Source organism: Psittacula echo, assembly GCF_963264785.1.
Source record: "Psittacula echo genome assembly, chromosome: 6".
Classification (NCBI taxonomy): Eukaryota; Metazoa; Chordata; class Aves; order Psittaciformes; family Psittacidae; genus Psittacula; species Psittacula echo.
The window spans coordinates 41,843,231-41,867,891 of NC_137743.1; the positions used below are offsets into that span (position 1 = coordinate 41,843,231).

Here is a 24,661-nt window from a genome sequence, read left to right on the forward strand (position 1 = left end):
GAAAGAGCTGCTGTATGGAGGACAACTAAGCTACCATTGGAAACCCATACCAAGTCCACAAGGAAAATTAATCTATTTTGCAGCCTCATCCAACCTAAATCCTCCCTCTTGACCCAAAGTCCCTTTAAGATTGAGCAAACCTCATACAAGCCAGAGGAAGTTTCTAGCAGAAACACCTCCCCTCATGTGCCACCTCTTGGAGGAGCTCAGCAACCTCCAAACAAACCAGGAAGCAAGTGCACAGCCACAAGGCAGTTGATCAGTCCACACACAGCAAACCTGATACCCCTTACAAGCAATGAACTAAGGCACTGCAACTCCAAACATGTTACCTGTGTTTTGGAAAGCCTGTCCTAGACTGAAATCAGGGCGAGTGATCTAACATGACACATTGGCTCTGGGTCCACTTAATGGAGCAAGAAGACACAGCAATGCTGACTATATATATACATGTGAACTGCTGCAGATCCCCATGTTTCCAAAGGGCAAGACAGATCAATTAGCTGTAGAAATGAAAGATTTCTGGTAAAGAACTCCTGGACTGGAAACAGAGACACTCCCATAGATGACTGTTACTATTTCTTATGCCCAAACCGCTCCTTTCTTTACTTAATTGTTTTTTCAACTCAACAGTATATTACCATGAACTGGCCGGCCCTTCCCTTATTAATGCTCCTGCAGTGCCACACTCAGCTTATTCAGCAAGGCTTAATGAACAGCAAGGTTTATTCAGGCCGCAGAACCAGCCAAAGTCCTGACTCTGTCCTCCCGCTCCTGTCTCCACGGGCCATCAGTTGAGACGGAGCAGCAGGTCAGACACCTGAGAGCAGACAGACGGGGCAATGCTTCAGTGAACACATACAAGCTAAACACTGTACTGCATCAACAAAGCACTCTCCCATGCACAAAGCCAGCTGTGAAGGGCTGGATATTTGAGCCACATTTCCTCAAAGTGAAGCCAGCTGCACTTGCAGAGCAGAGCTTTGTTGGCATAAGGCAAATCCACAGCAGAGGCAGAGCTGGACTGGGTGATGATACTTCTCCATGGTTCTCATGAGCAAGCAAGTCTGCACGACAGACAAGATCAGCAAATGCCACAGGCCAGTTACAATCAAGAGGTTACGGCTGAAACACATCAACTCCCCCAACACACAGGCTCAGAGGTAAGTACCTGCTCAATAACAGTTCCAGGTGAGGAACGCTGTCAGGGTAGCTACGTACACAGCAGCCAGACAACACAAGCAGGCAAGAAGCCAAGCTTAAGAATACTTCCATTACCTAAACATGTTTGCTGCATATATTTTTTGTTTCATAATACAGAAACTCATTGCTGCACTTGTGGCATATATATATTGTGCACAAACACACACATACAAAAATCTGACTTGCCACACAAAGGTAGATATTTGCATTAACTTTCATAATAATGAACTAATAAACCAGTTAATGACAAGTGTCAAAATTGAGTCTCCTCTTTTTTTTTTTTTTGCTTATTCACTTTGTGAAAGTCAACAGCTATGAGCACTGACTCTTACTACCTAGGTATTTCAACAGAACAAGAGCCAAGACACTCCACACAGCCCCAGCCAGAACCCATGGAGCTAAAGAATACTGGTTAGTGATGGAAAGCTACAGGTGCAAAGAAACAAAGTTAGTTACTTCTATGTGAAGTTTGCCACCCAACCAGTTACCAATCTGTAAACTTCGGTAACTGAGAAAATACCGAACTTCTCTCCAAGAAGCAGTAATACACTACATATGTTTCTGGTAACACACCTGAATTTTGAGGTGATCTCTTCACATTCAGAAGCGTGATTAGTCAGGGGACACAAATTAATAAGAAATACCATCTGAACACACACACACACACACACACACAAAAATCCTTTGAAATAGACTGCCTAGCTTGTGCATTCTCCACCTTATGTAGACATGCAGAACCTGACTGGACCTGGTCCTGGGTAACCTGCTGCAGCTGCCACTGTCTGACCAGCAGGGCTGGACTAAATGCTCTCATGGGGTCCCTTCCAACCTCAACTGTTCTGTGATTTTTCCATTGAAAAACTATTACAATAGGCACTCAGCCTCCTTTTCTTATTCGCATTACAGCAACACAGTTTAACTGCCTTTGACTTTGAAAAAGGCCTATGTTAACTATGTGACAGTGTATTAACTTTGTGTGTCCACAAACGTTGCAGTAGTTTTTAAAAGCATAAAAAATTAAGAATACACATCATTAGAGTCTCAATTTTCTTACTGAAGACACAGTCTCTAATTACATGGCAAGTACCTCTTAAAGTAGTAGGGCTTTAACAGTATCACATCATTGCACCACCACTGCATACCTTCCCTTTCAAAATTTCACATAATCATGGAATAACTCAAGTTGGAAGGGACCCATAAGGATCATCAAGTCCAGCTTCCTGCTCTTCACAGTACTAAACTTTACCTCACAGATAAAGATTAGCATACTTTATTACACAGATACAATATACATTTAGCTCACGCCCGTGAGTGTTCAGAAAGATTACCTACACAGCACCACAACAGCTCTTACTATGTGGCTGAAAAAAAAAAGCCAGGTGGCCAAAGATGGACAGAGGCAAATGATCCTTAAACAAACCAGTCTTTTGTTCACCAAGACATGACTTTATAATTTATTCTTCTTTACCAAAAAGTGAGGGAAAGCAAAAAGGAGCAACACCTTCAGTCACTAACTAGTGGGCAGAGAAGCTCCATCCAGTTGCTCTCCTCCAGCCCAGCCCACAGTTGTGCAGGAGGAAGGCGTCGTGCCTCCCTGGTCACATACTGAACATGCACAGACACTGCAGTCATCGGCTAACCTCGGGAACACACAGCCAGTCCCAATCCTTCCAATCACTGGGAGTCAGCTTCCCAACCCCAGACCTCTCAGAGCTGTACTATGGCTGTTGTCCCCTTAGCAGGCTTGCTGCTAGGCTTTCAGTGGGATCATACTTTCCAAATGAAAAATCCTGAAATCAAACCAGAAAGCTACAGTTCACCAGGAAGCCTTATTTCAGACAGCTGCTGAAATCTCCAGTGGAATGAAGGGGACACCTCATGCTCAAAGGCCAAAATATGTCAAAGCAGCAGTATTAACTTCTTTTTTCAATAACTACGATTGGGGGAAGAGATGGGATTTGCTAGGGCTTCATATCACAATGAACTGAAGATGAAGGAAAGCTGACATGAAAAAATTACAGTACCTTCAGGGTCCATTTAACTGTACATCAGTTCTTTTTTGGTGGATACCTTCCCTTCATGATTTGTAGCCAATTCAGGGAAACAGCAAATAAGAAGCTTGTAGAGATGCCTGCTCTATTTTGAGTTTTATTTTCTCTACGTGTACAGTAAAAAGCATTACACAACAGCTATAATAATCACAGAATCATTTACATTTGAAAATGATTCTTAACATCGAGTCCACCTTGCACTCCCAAATCCACCACTAAACCATTTTCCTAAGTCATGTCGCTAAACCACATCACATCTACACACCTTTTAAATACCTGCAGGGATGGCAACTCCACCACTTCTCTGGGCAGCCTATAATAATTGATTTTATATAGAATTTACTAATTTAAATGCCTTTGAGATTTCCAGCATTAAGACACAGCTGTTTAGCCTTATTATTGTTTTTCATCTTACAAAAACCCCTAAAACCAGAAAAAGCACAAGTGCTATGGCCGCTGACCATCAGGTTATAAAGCTGCAAGGTTGGGCAGATGTGCCCAGCTCTGCAGAGGGACACCCTGCCCAAGCCCAGCTGCTGGGGACAGTGAGGCTGCTCCCAAAGCCAGCTTCCCACCAGCACACAGCAGCTTCTGGAGTTCCAGTAGCTCCCAAACACTTCCTGGCTGTGGTGTGACACGAGACCCTTCCCAGACTGCTCGCTCCTCATACTCAAGAGTGAGGCTGCATTTGGCAGGGAAGCCAAGCTGTGAGAGGAGAGCATGGTCCAGATGCCTTCCCTCAGTCACTGGAGACGGCAGCAGCACCTCCCGCACCATGCTCCTGACATGGCCATTGGGATCAGGAAACTCCATTGTGTACAGTTACCAGTAAGTGACAAACCCCATGCTTAAGCATAGGCATTGCATTATTTAGAAAGTCCTCTGCCTTAGAGCTTAGTTTCTTGGGAAATGAAAAGCCTTTTTCCCCACTTTACAAGGCTAATAAAGAAATAACATAGAAGCAAGCACTGCAGTAAACCTTTAGAATAAAAGCATTTTCTGGACACTCAAGTAGGGAAGTAATATGTTTCTGCACTTGGAATTCTATACATTGTTTGGGTTTTTTTGGTTGGGCTGTGGGTTGTTTATTTTAAAAACTGATCATGTTTAATCTCATCTTCTGAAGCCTAGCAGCAACATAAAACTAGTAAAATCTGCCTCTGAATGTATCTAAAGCTATGCCCAGATATTTTTCACTCATCAAAAACGCAAAAAAAAAAAAAAAAAAGGGCAAAAAAACCCAAACCTAACACCCCACACCCCAAAAAAAAAAAAAAAAAACCAAACCCACAAAGAACCTAACTGGTCCAAATCACAGTGAAAAGAAACAGACTGATCTGTTACAAAATACATGAGGGGGATCAGAAGGTTTTATAACTTCTTGTTGTTTTATGCAAAGGGAAGACAAATCAGTGTTCTGTCCCAAAACATCAACTTTTGAAAGTATTCAGAAAAAGCACATGGGAAAGCACACTGGTTAGGGTGCACCAGCCCCACCTCCATGGCCTGCTCACAGGCAGCAGAGCATCAACTTCCGTTCCCTCAAAGGATCTCCAAAGGCATGCTCTCCCTTGATAGATAACCCTCTCCACAGGTCTGCACCTCTGGGCTTACCACGTTCGCCCTAACACAGGCTGCTGGCACATAAGCACCAACCAGCACTCAGACACTCACGAAACAAAGTAGTGAGTTCTCCCATTGCTCCCAACTGGTGAGGAAACCAAAACCTAGATGAAGAGATGTAAATAAAAGTTTGCCGAGGGGTCCATTAAGTATTTCTGCCTCCCCAAACACTCAACCACCAGCTCAGAATTAGGAAACTATTTCCAAAAGGAAACAATAGCACTACTACTATCAAACACAAAAAGGGGGAACAGCAGTATTGTTTATATGCATTAGACAAGTAACTGCTCACAGAAAAAGAAAACTCATCCTAGGAAGTACAGGGGGTGAAAAAGGGAAGGAATAAAGCAAGAAAAGCAAAGCAAAATTGTTGTGTCTCTTCTACAAAGTCTTTCACCAGAACTCTTATCACTGTGGGAGAGAAACACAGGCCCAAACACAGAAATATATAGGAAGCGCTACTGGATAAGCTCTCCCTCACCATGGCAGCTCCACATCACGAATAGGAAACTCTGTTCTTTGTACACATCCAGTTGGCACAGGCAGACAGACAGCAAGAACACATCTGTGCATCTCCACTCACATGCTCCAGCCCTTCACACGAACTCCATCCAAGGCCTGTTCCAACTGCACATCTGGCCCAGCTCTACCCTTCCTCCCAGCCGAGCGAGGAACAATCACGTACCTCCAGTCTTAGCTCACAGTCCCAGGAAAAGAAAAACTCTTGGCATGGATTTAATGACTCTTTTCTTGCTGATCACTTATTAGCATGTTTTCAACAGAAAGATAACACTGAAGCCCTAGAACCTACTTTCCTATTTTTAAGCTGGTCAAATCACTAGGGTTTGAACACCTGCAAGGTAGCTTTACAATGGTAGGATGGGTTGATAATGCTGCCCTATGTGCTGCGCTGCACATGCAGCACAAGTATCTGATTCCACATGTTGAACAAGAGAAATTAACCAGAACTTCAGACATTAACAGGCACCTTTTCCCCATGTTTCTCTTCTCCATCTACTGCTCTTCATGTTAAGGATGTGAAAGGCATGTGATTTAAGATCTTTAATATATAAAAAACTCTGAAAGCCAAAACAAATGCTGGAGAAGCAGATAGCTGCACTTCAAGCTACAGGTTGGGCAAAGAAGAGATTCAGAGCAGACCTGCAGAGAAGGACTTGGGGGTGTTGGTCGATGAGAAACTTAACATGAGCCAGCAGTGTGCTCTCGCAGTCCAGAAAGCCAACCGTATCCTGAACTGCATCAAAAGGAACATGACCAGCAGGTTGAAGGAGGTGATCCTGCCCCTCTACTCTGCTCTTGTGAGACCTCACTTGGAGTACTGTGTGCAGTTCTGGTGTCCTCAATATAGAAGGACATGGAACTGTTGGAACAAGTCCACGGGAGGGCCACAAGGATGATCAGGGGACTGGAGCACCTCTCGTATGAAGATAGGCTGAGAAAGTTGGGGCTGTTCAGCCTGGAGAAGACAAGGCTGCGTGGAGACCTTATTACAGCCTTCCAGAATCTGAAGGGGGGCTATAGGGATGCTGGGGAAGGACAATTCATTAGGGACTGTAGTGATAGGACAAGGGGTAATGGGTTAAAACTTAAACAGCGGAAGTTTAGATTGAATGTAAGGAAGAAATTCTTTACTGTAAGGGTGGTGAGGCACTGGAATGGGTTGCCCAAGGAAGCTGTGAATGCTCCATCCCTGGTGGTGTTCAAGGCCAGGTTGGACAGAGCCTTGGGTGGCACAGTTTAGTGAGAGGTGTCCCTGCCCATGGCAGGGTGGTTGGAACTAGATGATCTTAAGGTCCTTTCCAACCCTAACTTTCTATGATTCTATGACTCTATGATAAGGTACACTGTGATAACTGCTACCAAACTTTATATCAAGATAATATTGTCTCAATAACATTAGCAGTTAATGTATTCTGACAAACGCCAATCCAGTGTTCCTCCCTCTTTAAATTTTGCCTCAATTTCCTATTCATAGACATGACTGAAGTCAACCACTAGCCCTCCATGCATTTTTAATCTTGGCTTTCCACCATCCATTCTGACATTTAACATACTCTGCCCTTTATTGTTTCCACCAACATTTGAAGATAAACACGTTTCAGCAGAGTAGTTCTGATAGGTATTTCACAAGGTAAATAAGAGGATAGATATGCCATAACAAACACTAGATATACCTTGAGTCATGTAAATTTTAAAACTGAGAAAACCGAGTTACTTGCAGAAAATCTTTTATTTAGCATTTTCAAAAGGCCACTTGCAAAGTAGCAATTATGCATCTTTCAGGAGGGTCATCTCCTAAAACATCCAGACCACCTTCAAATGAACTATTCCTGCCTCTCCATGGCAGTGGAAATACCCTTCCCCCATTTTGCAGAGGCAAATCTTAAACACATTGTTGTTATAAAACCTTGAGGTGCATATAAGTGTGCAAATAATTAATGAAGTAGTCGTTTTCCATATCCAGAAACCTTACTGGAGCAATCATGGAGAAGTTATCAAACACCTCACTAAATATTCCAAACAGCATTCCCACAGGGGAAAAAAAAAAAAAAATCACTTTATGAGAATGCAACACAACTGCACCTCAGCCCATGGGCTAGAAAGATCTACTTGTTACGTAGCTCAATAATCTGGTGTTCAAATAAGACTTCTCACACCCCACCTGCCCCCAGCCCTGGACAGACCTATGCCAATTACACATGCTACAATTTTTATACAGAAACGGGAAAAAAATGTCCTTTGAAGCAACTTTCAATGCAAAAGCAGATCTCTTGCACCCGAGAGGAGCCCACCCATGCTGTCACCTCACAAGGCAAATGGGGTGCCATGAAGCCATGCCCAGCAGCTCTAGCAGCTGAGCCACTGCTTGAACCCAGCCCTCCTACAGCACCACGACGCACACCACTCACCTTGCCAGCTCGGGGAGGGAAAGGCCATCATGATCAGCACAGGAAGAATCATCACTCCATCTACCATTGTAGTGCTGCAGAAACAGAAGAGACATGAGAGCTGTGTACACTTGCACTGTTGTCTTAAAACATAACCACCCCACAACCAGTGTTTAGCTACGCCTTTCATCAATTCCTTATACAAAATGCACAGCAACCAAGGTCGACTGGTCTCTTTTTTGCTGTCTTGTTTCCCAAGTAATTCCCTTCATTTACAACATTCATAAATTTACTGCAATTTCTTTATTTTTATGGGTTTTTTTGGTCACAGAAACATCACATGCAAGTACACTGCATATATGGAACCAAGACTGAAAACACTATGAGAACAAGAACCCTCTCAGTCCCAAGCAGTTACGTAAAATAGAAGAGACATTCTTTCAACAAGGTATTAAAAAGCCAGATTATTGTGATCTGAAAAGGCCTGTAAAACTGCATGTTATTTGGGCTTTGAGGGGAAAACAGAAAATATCTCAGCCAGGGAACTCAGAATAACTTTAACCAGCAGAAACAATTGTTAGATGGCAAGATCAAGATGTGTTTAAGGGAGAAACCACTCTCAGAAGAGTAATTTCCCAGATTAAACTGCTTTTCCAAGAGTTTTCCTTCCAGCAGCTCAGCTTCATGTCCCTGCTGTTGAAGACAGGTAACTACATCTTGCATGAAAACAGGCAGTTTCCAGCACATATGAAAAAGAGGAACATGCTGCCCCTAAAACAGTAAATAAAGGAGTGAATTCTCCTGTGCATTTCAGATCTTTTCCAGGATACTTGATCTTTACAGGAAAACACAATTTTCAGGTTTTTTATGGTGAATTAAGAACTATTAAATAGGCTTCTGAAAAGAAGATTTTAAGAGTTTCTTAAACTCTGCATTTAACTGATCACCAATACAAAGGAACAGAGATTAACTACAGTAAATCTTCACTGGGATTTAACCCAACAAGCAGGCCTGGATGACTCAGAAGGGCTTGTCAGTCCTGTGCTACTTGGTTCCTATCAAGACTCTTCGGATAATCACATGCCATAATATTTCAGTTGAAAGCAGCAAAGTGACTCTCCTTGACCAAGGCACTAAGCCATTACCATTCTTCTTACATGTAAGTATTTGTCTTCATTTTTCAGATTTAATTTTACTGAAGCAGATGAAACTTAAAAACAGATTTTATATTGCCATTTTTCTTTCAGATATCTTCTGTTGCTGCCTTTTCAGATCATTAGCAGACTGCTTAAGTGCTCGGTGATGAAAGCCAAGCCATTTACTGTATTTGCTTCCTGACATAGATTTGTTTTGCAGAATATGAGAAACATTTCGGTAATTGCTTCACCATCAGTTAAAATGATCAAAAATTTTTTGAATGCAAGTACTCAACTTCTGTCCTTAGAGAAGGGATGAAGCAGTGCTCACCACAACCTTCAGGAGTGAAACTCCCACTTTCAAATATCCATTCACCAAGTGACTTTGCCTTCCTCATTCTTGATGCACATCAATGCATTCTAAATACATGCCAATATTTAACCTTCAACAGTTATGCTGGAAACATGATGAAGTTACACACAGCATGATCACTGAGCCATCCAGTGCAGAAAGTTTAAAACAACAGCTCGGAGGGGTCTGCTGCTCCCAAGAGGGGTAGCTGCAGGACAGGAGAGCAATGCTGTCCTTCCTCCTCAGCCCCCACGCGTGCATCCTGGGGCTGAACAGCTTACACCAGCATTTTCCTCAGCATTACACCAGGTAACTCTCTGCAAGTCTAGACAAAGGTGGCTCATGAGACATGCCCTCTTTCTTTCAACACATCAATGGTTCAAAGAGCAGAGGCAGAACACTTTGATTTTAATGATGCCGGCCCGCAGCTGCAGCAGAGCTGGGCAAGCCAGCTGCCCCGGAGGCTGCTGGGCAGAGGGGAGTGCGTGGCGAGCCGGGCAGGAACCGGCAGCCAGTCTACCTGGAGAGCCCTTTAGACAGGAGGGACACAGAGCACAAGGAAAAAGAGCTTTAGAAAGAGACAAAAACCTGACTTTAACAACAGACCAGTTTAAGAGTTAAACAGTAGCATGCAGCTCACATGCAGAGTGGTTGCCAGGTTTTTTTACAGATTCATGGCTGCATCCCCCATGCTCAATTAAAAAGCAACAGGGGTTGTTATCTGCCGGTGGGGAGCCATCACACCACCTCCAACACTGCAGGCCAGCTCAGAGACCCACACACACTGTAGCCTCCCCTCCACGAGCTCCCTCCCTCCTCCCAGCACCCGCTACGTTCAAGTCCCCCCCACTCCTGGCCCTTTTTTCAGCCCTTCTTCCTGCCAAACCTGGCCAAAGCCAGGAAGGACCTGCAATGAGTGCAGTTCTGTTCTGTCAGGAAAGGAGGCTGAACACAAGAAACATGAGCTGGCTGGAGCGCAGGAATTTAAGATACAGGAAGCGGACAACAGCATGGAAACCAGGAAAACTCTACAAGTTGCATGTGCCTATTTGTTTTCTTTTCCATTTGTTTCTATTCCCTAAAAGATATTTTTATATCTGTCAATTCACAAACCCCTGCCCTGTATTTTTCACAGGAAGGAGGAGAAGCAAATCCAACCTGCATCCCCCTAAAGAGACAAACAACCTTCCACAGCTACAGTGAAGGAGAGTTGTAATACTCAGGGTGATAAAATGAGCTCCCTATCCTTGATTCCACATGTCCCACACTCAAACCAGCACGGGTTGAGACAAACTGCAGTTCAGCAAATATGAGGGATTTTTACCAGACCTCACCAAAGTGATCAAATAAGGAAAAAAGCCACAAAACCACAGTAAAAGTCATTCTTAATCCCTCATCCACAACACTGTTCAGAATTCCTCTTCAACCAAGCCCAACTATGACTTCATTGATTAACACACCTGAAATTACACCAAATTTTTTTGTTAAATGTATTTAAGTGCCCAACAGAAGAAAGGCTGTCATCCTTCCCCTGCCCCACAGCTGCAGGGGAGCTGCACACCCTGAAGAGGGGAAGCCACCTGAGGTGACCCGGCAGGCAAGCACCAGCAGGAGCAGAATCAGGGGCTGCTCAGACCTGGATCCTGGTCCTGTGGGTCAGGAACAGCTTGCCTAGTGCCTGCAGAAAGTCCTGCCAAAGGACCCCACACTCGGCCCTGCATTAGCAAGCAAGTACTTGTGCAAGCCTCTTTGGTAGAGTTACTTTTATGAATAGACTTTCCCCATTATAAAAGTAAACAACAACAAAATCAGACTATTATCAGGTGTTACGCATTTCACAGCATGCACAGTCCTCTCAAAGAAAGAAGCCAAATACTAAAAATTTAAACCCTGCTTCTATGAAACTTTGTCCCTGTAGACACTAATTTTTCCCAAAGCCTCAAAAAGTATTTTGCCTGCTTTTGCTCAGAAGTGCTGCGCATACTTACAGTAGCCTATAAAAAACTCACCCTGCATATACTTATCGCCAATTGAAATCCTGTGCCATGTATGTGCAGATTCTGTACAGCTCTGTGGCTTCTGGCAAGCTGCCCATGGAGCCCTCAGCAGGACGCAGCCCAGTTACACCACCTCAGCTGGGTTTGCAGACCCTGGGAGACCAAAGGAGAGGAAGCCTCTACCCTCTGCAAAATACTCTGATTTTCCCCTTCAATTCCACTCTAAAAATTAAAAGCTATAAATAAAATTCCTCCCTACATCAAAGGCATGTCAAAGTCCTTAACACCTGCTTTAAGACAAGGGAACATTTCAAGTGGCATCAGGCAAGGTCTGCTCTGAGACCAAGCCATTACTCAGTGCCAGTCGACACCCTGCTTGGACAGCTGAAATCCTGCCAGGATCTTGGGAGAGGTGTCACCATCCCTTGCTGGCTGCCATTTTGCTCAGGGTATGCTGTATCTGCCGCACGCCTGTTAAATCAGCAGTTAAAAATAAGCCTGGAAGCATGCAGATTGCAAAGGGGCCGTGGGATGCGGGCTGGGAAGGCGCTTTCCAGGGATCCCACTGAGCACCGGCCCCACTCAGAGCCACCGCAGGTGCCAAGAAGGGAATGGAGCCATGGTGTCCTGCGGCTCCGACATGTTTCTGTTTTTCACACTCATCTGCATTTCCCTTTCAGGTTATCCCAGTTGCAAACCGCAGACACAGCAGAGGATGAGTTTAAAGGTCCTGATTCCATTGCTTAAAAAAAATGACTTTAACAAAAATCAAAACAAAACCAATAAAAACAACCCCCCCCACACCCACCAAAACATAAAAACAGTAACACATATGTATGAACCAAAATCTGGCTCTAGTGACACAAGCAAGCATGTCTCTTCCACTTACTTCTTGTTTAGAAAGAAAATACAGGAACAAAACACTCTTTTACAAAACTCCATAGCAAGTTGCTATGAATCTAGAGACACAGAAGATACCCAGTTACTGTCTGGTGTTTGAATTCATAAGAACTTTCTCCAAAGGGGAAGACTAGGATTTAATCCAGAAAGAGAAAGAGGAACTAGAAAGCAACCAGCAAAAACGCACAAAACTTATTTCCCTTTCTAGACATACCAATCTTCACAGTGACTTACCCACGACCCCTCAGCATGTCCTGCAGCCCTCTCAGCTGCAGAAGCCACCAGAGGGCATTCCCACCACCAACACCTGGGTCAAACCAATCAGGGCCATGTGGCAGAGCTAGAGGCAGGAAGCAGCGACTGTGTACATCCACGTACAGTGAAAAGAAGGTAATTTGGTTTTAACTTTTTCCTACATAAGCAAATAAGAAAACCTGAAACTTGCTATAGGTCACAGTGGAAAAGTCTCTTTTAAAGCAGCAGCTAACAGATTTTCAAACAACTCTTCTGTAAAGCTCAGGCAACAACATGAACCTAGCTCCAGAGCAGGCACCTTGTATCTACTCTGAAGTCAGCTTTGGACTCCAAAGAAGGAATCAGTTAAACAGTTCTCAGAATCCTAAATGAACAGTAAAAAGCATATCATATGGTAGATATAATATTTGGTTAGCATACCCAAATTGACATACAAATGTGCAACTGATTTTTTAGATAACTGCTGGAATTCTTACTGTTTGCATTAATAAAGTCCCAATTCACTTAAAAAAATCCATCCTGAAAGCCACAATACCTTTTGTCCTTTCACAGCAAATGGAAATCACTTTCTCTTTTCTTCCTAAGAAAACTATTTGTCTCCTGCCAAATCATTCCTTTACAGCCTGACAGCAACATGGGGGTGAGGGAGACCTCAGATCCAGAGCTGGGACTCTTGAGATCTCTGCCACAACAAGCCGCAGGGGAGAGCAGAACCAGGAGCTATGATGACATGAAAACCCCACCAACAGCAGCACAGGCTGTGGAGAAAGGGTATTTAGTCTCCAATGCCACCACCCAGATACAGAGCAAAGACCACGCCAGACAAAAGAGCAACTCCAATTAGTGAAGAAATTAAAGATTACAATTCATCTCAATATGACATAGACATGGGAACACGAACCATTAGAGGCATTCAGACATTTCTGATGAGATCAGAGGCACCCACACTATCACTGACAGTCCCAGTGGCACCCTGCCAAGAGCCCAAGGGCTGTACATATTTTGCATGTACCTCACCAGATTTGTATCAAAAGAAAACATCCATAATGCTGGATTGTAATTCTACCATCCACACAATAGCCACACACAAGCTAAATTCATCAACAGCTGTGTCTTTAGAAGGAAAGCTGTACATTCAAGAGCAGTAATTCACTGCTTGCTTTTTTCTTTTTTTAATTGAAACTCACACAAGCTAACTAACAACCTCAGAACAGCCCACACAAAGGCATTCCTAACGTCAGAGAATGGCAACCCTGCATATTCTTTCTTAAAGTCTAAACTTTGTTGCCAGAATTCAGCAAGATGGAAGCCAGCCACAAACTCCATTTGGCATCCACCTGCAAGCGCACAAGGCACACATCAATACGCTTCAGCTCAAGAAAATCTGCAAAAGATTGCCACCTTGAAAGGCTGAATGTCTTGGATTCAAATAACAGAGAGAGAGAGAGTGAGTGAAGTGTGGAAGACACTGGTTCTCCTACACGCTTATTCAAAGCAAGTATCATGACATTGCTGAATAAAAATAAAACCACCAGGAGGAAAACAATCCATACAATGTAAAATATCACGCAAGTTACTTTTTATGAAGTTAATAGCTCTGAATATGCTCATGAAGAGCCACTCCTTAGGTTCTTAAAAGAAAATGAAAGAGGTAACAAAGAACAAGTGGCGCTTATAGAAACAAAAATCCCATTTGGTCTCCCTCCTGGCATATGCCAGTACAAATCCATTTATTGCCTATGCTGTCACCCAAAGGTTCCAGCTGACACACCAACTGCAGAAGTGACATAGCATGGGATCACAAATAATAAACATTCCCAGTGTCAGGGTGGGAGGACAGACACATGACAACACAGAGGGACAACACAACCACTTACCCAAGAGAGATAAAAATACCTTACCTAGGCAAAGAAGTGAACCCAAAGCAGCACCAGCCCCTTCCCAAGTTGGGTGGGGAGGCATGGGTCACACACACAGCGCTCCTCCTTTAATGGGGGGGAAGGCAGAGTTCCCTGGTGCTCACAACAAGGTAATTCCCAGGGAACAAGCCGAGCAGCTGAAGGTCCGGTATTCACAAGGGGCACAGAACAGACCAAAAACAATGCTAGCTTCCCCATGCAGGTCAGCTGGTAAGCAGGGGGACTCACAACCTTGTATGTGGGCTGAGGACAGTTGTATGAAGTTCAAGGGGCCTAAGTGCCAGGTCCTGCACAACCCTATGCCATGCTACAGGCCTGGGGAAGAGTGGCTGGAAAGCTGCAGGGTGGAAAAGGACCTGGGGGTGTTGGTTAACAGATGCTGAATATGAGCCAGCTTGTGTCCAGCCAGCCAAGAACATCCTGGCTTCTATCAGCAACAGTATGGCCAGCAGGACTAGGGAAGTCATAGGCCCCTTGTACTGGGCACTACTGAGGCCACACCTCAAATCCTGTCTTTGGTTTTGGGCCTCTCACTCTAAGATCGACACCGAGGTCCTGAAGCAAGTACAGAGAAGGGCAACAAAGCTGGCAAAGCATCTGGAGCACAAGTCTCATGAGGAGCAACTGAGGGAACTGGGGTTGTTCAGCCTGGAAAAAAAGGAGGCTCAAGGGAGACCTTATTGCCCTCTACAACTGCCTGAAAGGAGATTATAGCGAGGTTGGGCTCTGTCTCTTTTCCGAAGTAAAGAGTGGTAGGATCAGAGGAAACAGCCTCAAGTTGAGGTTTCAATTCCTTACCCAAAAAGAGTTGTTCAGCACTGGAACAGGCTGCCCAGGGTGGAGTCACTATCCCTGAAGGGTTTTAAAAACATGCAGATACAGCACTTAGAAACACTGTTTAGCGGTGAGCTTGGCAGTGGTGGGTTAGCAGTTGAACTTGATGATCTTAAATTGCCTAAACAATTCTATGATTGTATGTGGGCAGCAGAACCTGTGGGGGTGAAGGAGACAGAAGTGGCCTGTTAGAAAGTCCAAATATGAAGATTTGGGTTCTGGGTAGGTATTGCATCAATACAGTGTCTTATGCAACCCAATACTGGATGGCTTACTCAAATGATGAAGTAAGCACAGACATTTTTAAATTGATTTAAAACCCTCAATACATATTGCAAGTTCCTGGTGCCTTTGAAGACATGTGCATGTCTTTCCATATCATTTACTGCCTTGCAGGATAAATAAATTCACCAGGAGGCAGCTATCAAGGATTAATATTGCACAATGGAATAGCTTTCCTCTGCAGAGCCTGTACACAGAAGCATAACTTAAACATGCTCATGTTCATATGGTTCATTAATTATGTCATCACTATGAGCATCTTGGAAGTTAGGTATGGAATTCCAAATGTGCAAATAACCAGCTACACATGGTTTCATTTATATGGGCAAATTAACAGATATTAAATTGCAAGCAGTACCATGGGACAGTCAAGCAAAGAGTCAAGCATGAAGTAGCTTCATCTGAAGATACATTTGCCCGAGGCATCAAATAGGTATCAGTTCAAGACATTGTTAGATATATATGAATTATTGTGGCTGCTCACACATTTCAAACATAAACAAAGATGTTATTATACTACCTATGTCTTACTGCTACAGAGGTATTATTACTACATGGCACACAGACAGTTCCTACCAGAGGGCAACACTGCATTCTGTAATTGCCATGAAAAAGGCCCCATTGCACAGCTGCAAAGTTCCTTGGACATTTCAGTTGTAGACAGCCTTAGGTACCACTCACTTTGCTAAGGCCATTCCAAGTGTCCACACAAACTGGAGACAATTTCCGTTAATATCTGGCAACCTAATTTGTGTGGGACCTTGGCCATAAGCGGCAAGCAAAATGTTCTTTCAAATCCTGCTGCAACACACACTGCTTTTCTGCATATGGTTGTTCAGAAGCCAGAATCTGCTGTCAGATCTCAGCACAGAACTTCCAGTGAAGATATAAATTCTCTCTAAACAATAAACCAGAGGTGAATAAGACCCAAACAAATATTTTCAACTGACAAATTACGAGAAATCACCTGTAAAAGATGTTTCTGTGTTCTTCAGAAAGTCACCACACAAACCCAAAATGAGCACAATAACAGCTACTTATTTTAACTTACTCAAAGTCTACCTCTTTGAGACTTGGCCTGCTTTCATCCAGCTAGCAATACTTTATTTAATAAAGATTTTATCTGTGCAGTATGTGAGGAAGGAGCACAGGGAAGAACACACTTTCACAGCTTGCAGGTGTTTCAGAATTGCCTGTCCAACACTGTTTCTATCCCATCCTGGGCGTGTCTATCTTGACAGGTGAGGAAAACAAGAAGTATGGACAGAAACGCTGAGCCTAGATCATAGCTGCATAGAAAGGACACATAGTCAAACAGAGGATCAGAGTAAGGTTTTATTAGAATATTGTTTCACAACCAGTTTCGACCAGTCTAAGACACAGGGAGTGCCAAAACTGGCCATCCAATCATGTCCTCAGCTCCCTGCCATCACACCAGGCAGGCTCCCACCCCTCCACTTGGCTGCAGTGATTTCAAGGCCATGGGATAAGCCAGATCAGGCCACTGATCAGACCACACACTGTTTAGTCTTCACTGTGACTAAACATGTGAGGCTCAGCCCAGCAGTGCAATGGTGCCAGTGCTAGCAGAGGAGAGGTGGTGGGAACACAACTGCTCTCAGAGATGGGCATCCCTTCAGTAGCAGCAAAATCCGAGGTTGATTAAACATACACCCCATAACCCCAAACCCAACCAATCAATGATACTGAAAACACACCTTCAGTTAAGACACACAGCAGGGTCTTAACTGCCCCTAGCCCTCCAAATTAAACATTTTTTAAAAGCAAAATCCTAACTATCTGCCAAGTAAAGGAATATTTTCATCAAAACATTCCTCCAGGTTTTTTTGGGTATAGTCTAAAACAAAGCTCCCAATTTTTTTTACTCACTTTCACTCTCCTTTTGCCAAGCAATTGCTAACTCCCCCTCCTAACATAGGCTTGGTTTAGCACCCTCCTAGCAGGCTCCTCCTTGCCGATTCATGGGAGCCCTGAAGGGAAAACTGCTGGTATATCCCCAAACAATACCTTGCTCCTGAAAACCTGAACACCCCAGTCAACCCTGGGAAAGTTTCAGAAGGAGGCTTGTGAGTCAGGATGACAGAAGATCTCTCTGCCCTGCAGTCCTACCAGATGGTCAAATACCTTACATCATCACTTTGGACTGACACCAAGTATTAAAACCGCTGCACTTATGTCAAGCCCTGCAGAAGTCCAAGGTTATGTCACAGTTTGTGTACACTACCAAGACAGTGAACATGGCCCTGTTCTACAGTTTAACTCTTCTAGAGACTTGCATTACAACCTTAACAAAAACCTGGAGACAGCTGAAATTGGGATCTAAGTAAGATCAATGACTACTAATCTAAGATAAGGATTTTATAAGCTTTTCATTAATTATTTATATATTACACAGATTGCCTGTTTAAAGTTTCTTGCAAAACACTTCAGAAATGTTTTGATTGTGTTGGCTGAAAACTAATCTTTAGATTCAGTATCAGTAAAAATCCTATTTTTTCCCCCTCAAAAAAAGTTATTTTTTTTTCAATTCTGTTCTCTTTTGCTTTTATGCAGATTTTAAATGCACATTTCTTCACCTTAGGTTGGTTTTGTGGGTTTGGGTTTTTTTTTTTCCTTGTAGTAGAGAAGCTAGGGTCTGATTATATTATGTGAATAGCATTTAAAGACCATCTGGCAAGCCCTGCTGAAAGATAAGAAATGTAGTCTGGTTCCTACAAATGTATTAATTAAGCAGTGTCTCATTACAGTCTAGTTCTGTTTTCACATATGCAGGGACCCTAAGAGGTGCAAATGTTTTTTTGTTTTCAGCCTCTAATGTTATCAGGCCAAACCATTCAGAGCCAAACTCAGAGTTGAAGGAGATGCTGGAAGCTCCCTCACTGCCACAGGACTTCTCATCCTTACCTCTGTCAGTATTCCACCACCAGCAAGGACCCTCATTTGCACATCTCTAATCCCAGTGGGATTTTGCCTGCCTGGGTAAACCTGAGCTTCTGCAACTATTTTCACAGGGCTGTGACCACAAGAATACTCTACTTGCATCCAGCCCCTTAGCCCAAGCACCCTAACCAGAATGCAACTTGTCCATTCCATTGGCAGAATGTAAGTGCAGCCTGATGCAGCAAACACACAGCCATTCGCTAAAATAAAGCCACCAAATCTATGAAAATGAGAAGCACGGGAGAGCAGGACGTGCAGAGGCACAATGCTACACAGTTGCTGGGTGGAGAGAGCTGCTGCATCAGAACTGCGGGAGCAGCCCTACCACATGTGCCCCTGTGTGTCACCATGGTGAGGGGCACAGAGGAGAGAGGGGACTCCAGGACAGCCAGGCTTTACACCCCCAGCTCGCTGCTCAGGGATTACACTGGGATTAGAACAGCATTCTTCAGGAGTGATGGGCTTCTACAGAGTAGGAAAGGTTAAGGGATATGAAAAAGTCAAGTATTTGTGCTGCGTACCACTTAAAGCTTCACTGTTCCCAAACACCAATGAGCCAAGGAAGCCAAATACAAATTAACAAAATATTTTTAGAACAATCAGACTGAGAACAGAAGTTCCTAACACTCCACAGGCACGTGTCGCTGAACAGCCTTTCATCTCATCAGATTCTTTCATTAAACTATTACTTTGGAATCCAAAGAGCTGAATGCAATTAGCAATCCAGAAAAGAAGGAAACACCCCACTGCACAAGAAAGTAAAATTCCTCAGAGATTATATTACACCACTTCAGAATTTTAACAATACTGTTCTACAATCTGGTCTTGCCTGTGTGGACAAGCTGGAGATGTATTATTCTGTTCTTACATACAAAGTACAGGCAAAACTAAGTTATATTATAGGCATGGTGGTCTACCTTTCTTCTTCTGCTGACATCATGCAAATTGGACAGTACTGTGCAGACATACAGAACCTTATTAAATCTAAAACATAACCTCAGCCATCACTTTATAACAAATATAACCCAAAATTGATTTTAAGCAGCTAGTAATATAAAGGGCAGTTGGGTTTTTTTCCCTTCTGGAACTCTCCAATGTTTGTCCACCCCCTCATCCCACCCTGCAACACCAACCTCAAAGTTACCTCTGCTGCTGTTCACAGCTTTACTCTGTTCCACCCTCCACCACAATCCTTTCCCCTTGCTCTGCTCCAGCTCCCTTAAGGCATCCTTGCAAGCTGATCTTTCTCACCTGAGGCTTCATAAGGCTCCATAACCTCCACCACAGGTTCCTGTTCCACTCACATCTTGCCTGTGGCAGCCCCACCTGCCAACGCTAATCCAGCTAACATTCAGACCTGTATGCTAAAACAGCTTGAGATCTTTTTTTCCAAATCACTCTGCCCTGACATTGCTTAGTTGCTGTTTTAGCTGGGTCTATCTTGATCTCACAGCAAACATCTGTGCCTCTCCTGGTAACAGAACTACCCTTTCACAGTCACAACTGACATTCATCTTTCCCTCCCTACACAATCCTCAGCTTAATAATCGGGCATACTGTCACCTCTCCCTACGTCAAATTTATTCCAAATATATACAATTCTGACACTTCCTTCCAGAGCTGTTAAGTGTTCGCTTTCCACCTATTTAGCTGTAAGCTTTCAAATTCACACATCTTGTATAGCCTTGCCAAACCTGACCACACTTGTGTATCTTCAGAGAACTGTTCCATATATTTACCCAGACTTCTGTTTTAATTGACGTTACGGATGCCAGAAGCAATCGATCAAATTGCTATTTAACAGCTAAATTACTGTGGCTGACCTCTCACATACTCGTAGCTACAAACATGAAGTAAAACACAACCCAAAATTCTCTTTACAGACAAATCTAGCTTTGGATCTCTGACTGAAGAGCCATCTAAGAGCAACTCACCTATGATCATGTGGAAACGAAGCCATACTCTTCATTAAAGTGAGCTTATGACACATATCCACTGGCGATTTCCAAGTTTCTTCATCTCCACACAGAGGATTCAGCCATGATTGTTAACAGAACAGGCTGAAGACAACAGAGTCAAAAATAACCCTCACCAACTGCTTCTGAAGGAAGCACCCAAATATGCTTTGGGTCAACAGCCCTTCTCACTAATGGGAAGTGATGGAGTAAGAGACTGTCCTGAATAGGATACAAGACAGCACTTGTTTGTGCAGATCAAGTGACCACACCACTTTTCTTTTCAGCATCAGGAAATACCTGGCATAAAGCCAAATGAATGAGATGGAGAATGCACAAGTTAAAGGAACAAATATACTTCCCTGGAAGTATCCCCTGGATAGTTGTTGTCATGAACCTATCAGCACAGACAATAATACTGATTAAAAGGTCCAACAGTCAGTATGAAAAGACTTCCAGGTCCCTACTGCTGCTCAGTGGAAACGGAAAGCTAGATCAGTCAGAAAGGCCAGATCTACCTCCACAGGAATCTGTTGAGTTTTCACCTATTTCCTGGGCACAAGACAGGCTCTTCTGAGTTTCATGCTGCAAAATTTTCCACTCTAACAGCAACAAAACACAACCTCAGGTTCTCACCAGCGTGGACCTAATTCCAAGTGCTCTGAAGTTACCATCAGGAACACCATTGTAGAGATAACACCATGTCTGCCTATAAGCATTCGGTTAGGTGAGAAAGCATCTTAGCTTCAGCTGGACTAGACGCTAGGGAAACCACAATAAAGTGGACGGAGGCATTCAAAATTATTCTCAGAAAATAGGCCAGACCAGGCATGAAAACATCTGGGCTTGGCTTGAATCACAAACCACATGAGCAAGACACCCCACTGCTGCCTCCGGGCAGCAGAGCGAAGGAATGCAGAGCAGCACAAAGGTAGGCAGCAGGACTCTCCTACACCCAGATTTTCTTTCCCTATCTTCTTCCAGCAAACATGTACAACAGCACATTTATTCTGAAGTTTTCCCTACAGCCTGGTCCTGTAGGATTTCTAAGGATGGTGTTTCTGGGGCATCAGGCAATGCTTATAAAACCACAGCTGATCAGACAGCCGGCTCCAGGCATGTACTTCTACCTCTGTGGTAAAAAACAAGGCAAAAACGGTTAAACCATTACAATCCCAGCCTACGTTAACATGCATGTCCAACTGGCTAAGACCATACATGCATGCTCCAAATATCTCTTACTATGTAACACCAAAACACGCCAGTTCCCTGCCACCCACCAAAAACACAAAGCCAAGCCTTTGTTTCAATAAATTACACGAATTGTGACATGGACAAGTTTATCCCAGATAAAAGCAGCAAACAGACAAGGCTTCAGATACCACAAGCTGCAACAGCTTGGCTCCTCTGCAAATTAGATGAGTCTGTGTCAAAATTATTAAGTTTTAGCTTTATAGTATTAAACAAGGCAAGTGAACTGATCATTCGGACGCGAACTACTCACAGAAATCGAAAAACCCTGAAGGACAACTATGCCACAATGGAAGGGACAAGCAATGGGAGAAGCAGGGCACTGACCAGAAATTGCTATTTCCTAGACTCAACAATGAAAAGAAAAAAATAATTATTAGGGAAGAAATAAGCAGAACTGCATTAGCCATTTTAAAAATGAACTGCTCAAACATTTTAGGAATAGGCATGACAGGAGGAACAGGTCAGGAAGAGACACAGAACACAGTATATTTATATATTTAATACAATGTAACATGGAAAACAGATTATCATGCATAGAACCTATAGGCTAGCACAGGAAATTGCATTCCTGGCCACTACATATACTCCTAACAAGCATTTCAGCAGTTGTGATTTACCCTGGTCCCTTTACTGGAAGCTGCCACTACCTCATGTGGCTCAAAGCTGTCCAGAAGAGGCCAAGACTTTTATACCCACATTTTGGAATGGAGTGCATCCGGTACACACCAGAAACAGAGCTTGCAGCTTAGCTTCCTCCAGAAGGAATCGAGCACATGCATGCCCAAACCATCCTGCAACTGGCAATCAATGGAGCTCTTCAGAGGGATAAGCTTCAGAAGCCACACTGGTGCTCCAAGACAAAACTCTGAAGAGCCCTCTGTGCCTGAAAGGAGGTGTCATTGACATCCAGTCACCCCAGCCTTGCACCACCACCCAACATCCACAGTCAGCTACTGAAGGTGAGCAAGCAGGACTCTAAGATAGCGGGAAGGGGAGGGGGTGAGAAGAAAGGGGGCTAAGAATTAACTTTTAACTGGAGGAAAACAAAAAGGGGGCAGGGATTTGCAGACCAAGCAAAACCCCACTGCTATCCAAGGAAGTTAGTGTTAGTTTTACTTTAATACTTCCCAGCCTCTGCAGCTGTCTCCTCTCACAGTTGGCACTGATCACCACCAATCCGGGACTTACTGCCAGTGAAGATGCATTGTTTTACTGGCTACTTAGGCAGCGAGTGCATCATTAATAGAGGTTTTATCTCCCCATTTTTCCTGTCAGTAAAGAACCAGCCAGTCTGACTCTGTTAACATTACGAATGCTTATTTTTCCCCATTCACTATCTCCAAGCCAAAACAACATCTGGAACTTCAGCCTACGATACAGAGAAGAGAGGCAGATTAAAACTGGAAAAAGCTACACACCAGCTTCCAGAGCTTTGTATGTTCCTCCTTTTATCCAAATTTCCCACACATACCTTCCAAAACGGCTCTACTGGGAGAAATAAACCGAGTCACTCAGATTCACAACACAATGTAAAGTCCTTTCCATTTCAAAAACATCTCAAAAAGATTATCAGAAAAATAACAGGAACAAAACTGATACAAAAGTTTAGAGTAAGAATTGACCAATGCTCTTTAAACAAAACAAAGGTGACATACCGGTGACCTAAAAAAGGAAATTAAACAAAGAAATATTACTGGTGTGTGTTACTTGTTAAAGTAATGGAAGAACAACCTGGCGCCATTTCAGCATACATAAATGTCCCATTTTAACAGACAGCTGTCTCCAGTGTCATTTAAGTACGCTTTTTGCTTAGATCATGTTCAATGAATCATGAAAATCAATACAGAGAAAAACATAAAACCATGCTGTAGACAGGCACAGAGACTGAGCATGTACCAACTAGCACCAGCCTTTTCTGGAGAAAGACATGCCAAGTAAACACAGACTAGTTTTTCCAACAACATTTATTTAACTCTTAGTAGTTAATTAACAGAAGTCATGATTACTGGTTATTTTCTAACCAGCTATCACACTGAGGAGAATTACAAACTTAAGGCTTACCTCCAAAGAAACACTCTCCCACTTGTTTGCCTGCCTTCTCCCCCCAAGAGACGGCACACCTAGTCTCAGCAAAGACCTGGCTTCCAGCCCAGCACTCAGCTCCCCACCACGGTGTGCATGCAGAATAACCAGGCACTCTGGGAAAGCGGAGCCCAGCGATCGTGGCACGGATGTTTTCCATCCCCTGCTCACCAGCAGCACCTACCAACTGAACCCAGGGCTGACTGAGCATGGTGCTGCCTGCAGTTGGTCCAGCGCTGTGGGCTGGCTGCAAAACCCACCCTCAATCCTCGCAGCAGCGGGTGCATCAAGCCAGCACTGCCTCCCATCCTCCCCACGATGTTGCTGTGTGCAAAGCAACGAATGCTGTCACAGAAGGAATTTTCTTTCCTGTAACGCAGAGACCCCCCTGGACAAATTATACAGTTTATAGTCCTGGGTCACAGGAAGCTGTCTTGCTGATGAAGTGCTGTGAAACGCTATTATTTTCAGCTGACAATCACATAAAATGAATTTGAATGACCAAAGCAGAATAAAGTGTATGTTTTCAGGAACAAACAAAATGTGTCACGGGTTTCTAGATCTAGCAGCAGAGTTTTAACATAACACAGACTGGAAACCAATTAAAATAGTTCCTGTTGAACAGAATCCATCATGTTGCAAGTGGAAGGACAGAGCGCCAACCACTACATTGTACAACCATTTTAACCAAGTCTTATAGCAATGACAATCAGCCTCAAATACACATCTCATGCCAACTTTGGGGAAGCAACAACAGCATAACAGCTCAAATGGTAACTTGCTACTGAATACATACAAAAAAATCTCTAAGCAACTCTTCAGAAATTACTAATGTTTTAGCAAATTTTTCCTTTGCACCCAGCTCTTGCCTATTTCCAAGGCACCCAGTAACTTCCTAGCTATTTCCTTTCTGAATAGAAGGATTAACCAGAAGCAATAACACTCAGA

The 24,661-nt window shown here is 43.5% G+C and overlaps 1 protein-coding gene across 5 annotated transcripts in view; it reads right to left on the reverse strand.

The window, feature by feature from the left end:
• Positions 1-24,661, reverse strand: part of ACVR1 (activin A receptor type 1) — a 65,220-nt gene that overhangs the window by 23,111 nt on the left and 17,448 nt on the right. For all 5 annotated transcript variants that reach the window (XM_080620261.1, XM_080620263.1, XM_080620260.1 and 2 more), the window contains one exon: positions 7,808-7,881. In XM_080620261.1, coding sequence (XP_080476387.1) covers positions 7,808-7,874 — 67 coding nt within the window. In that variant the 5' untranslated portion in view covers positions 7,875-7,881. The remainder of the gene's footprint in view (positions 1-7,807; positions 7,882-24,661) is intronic.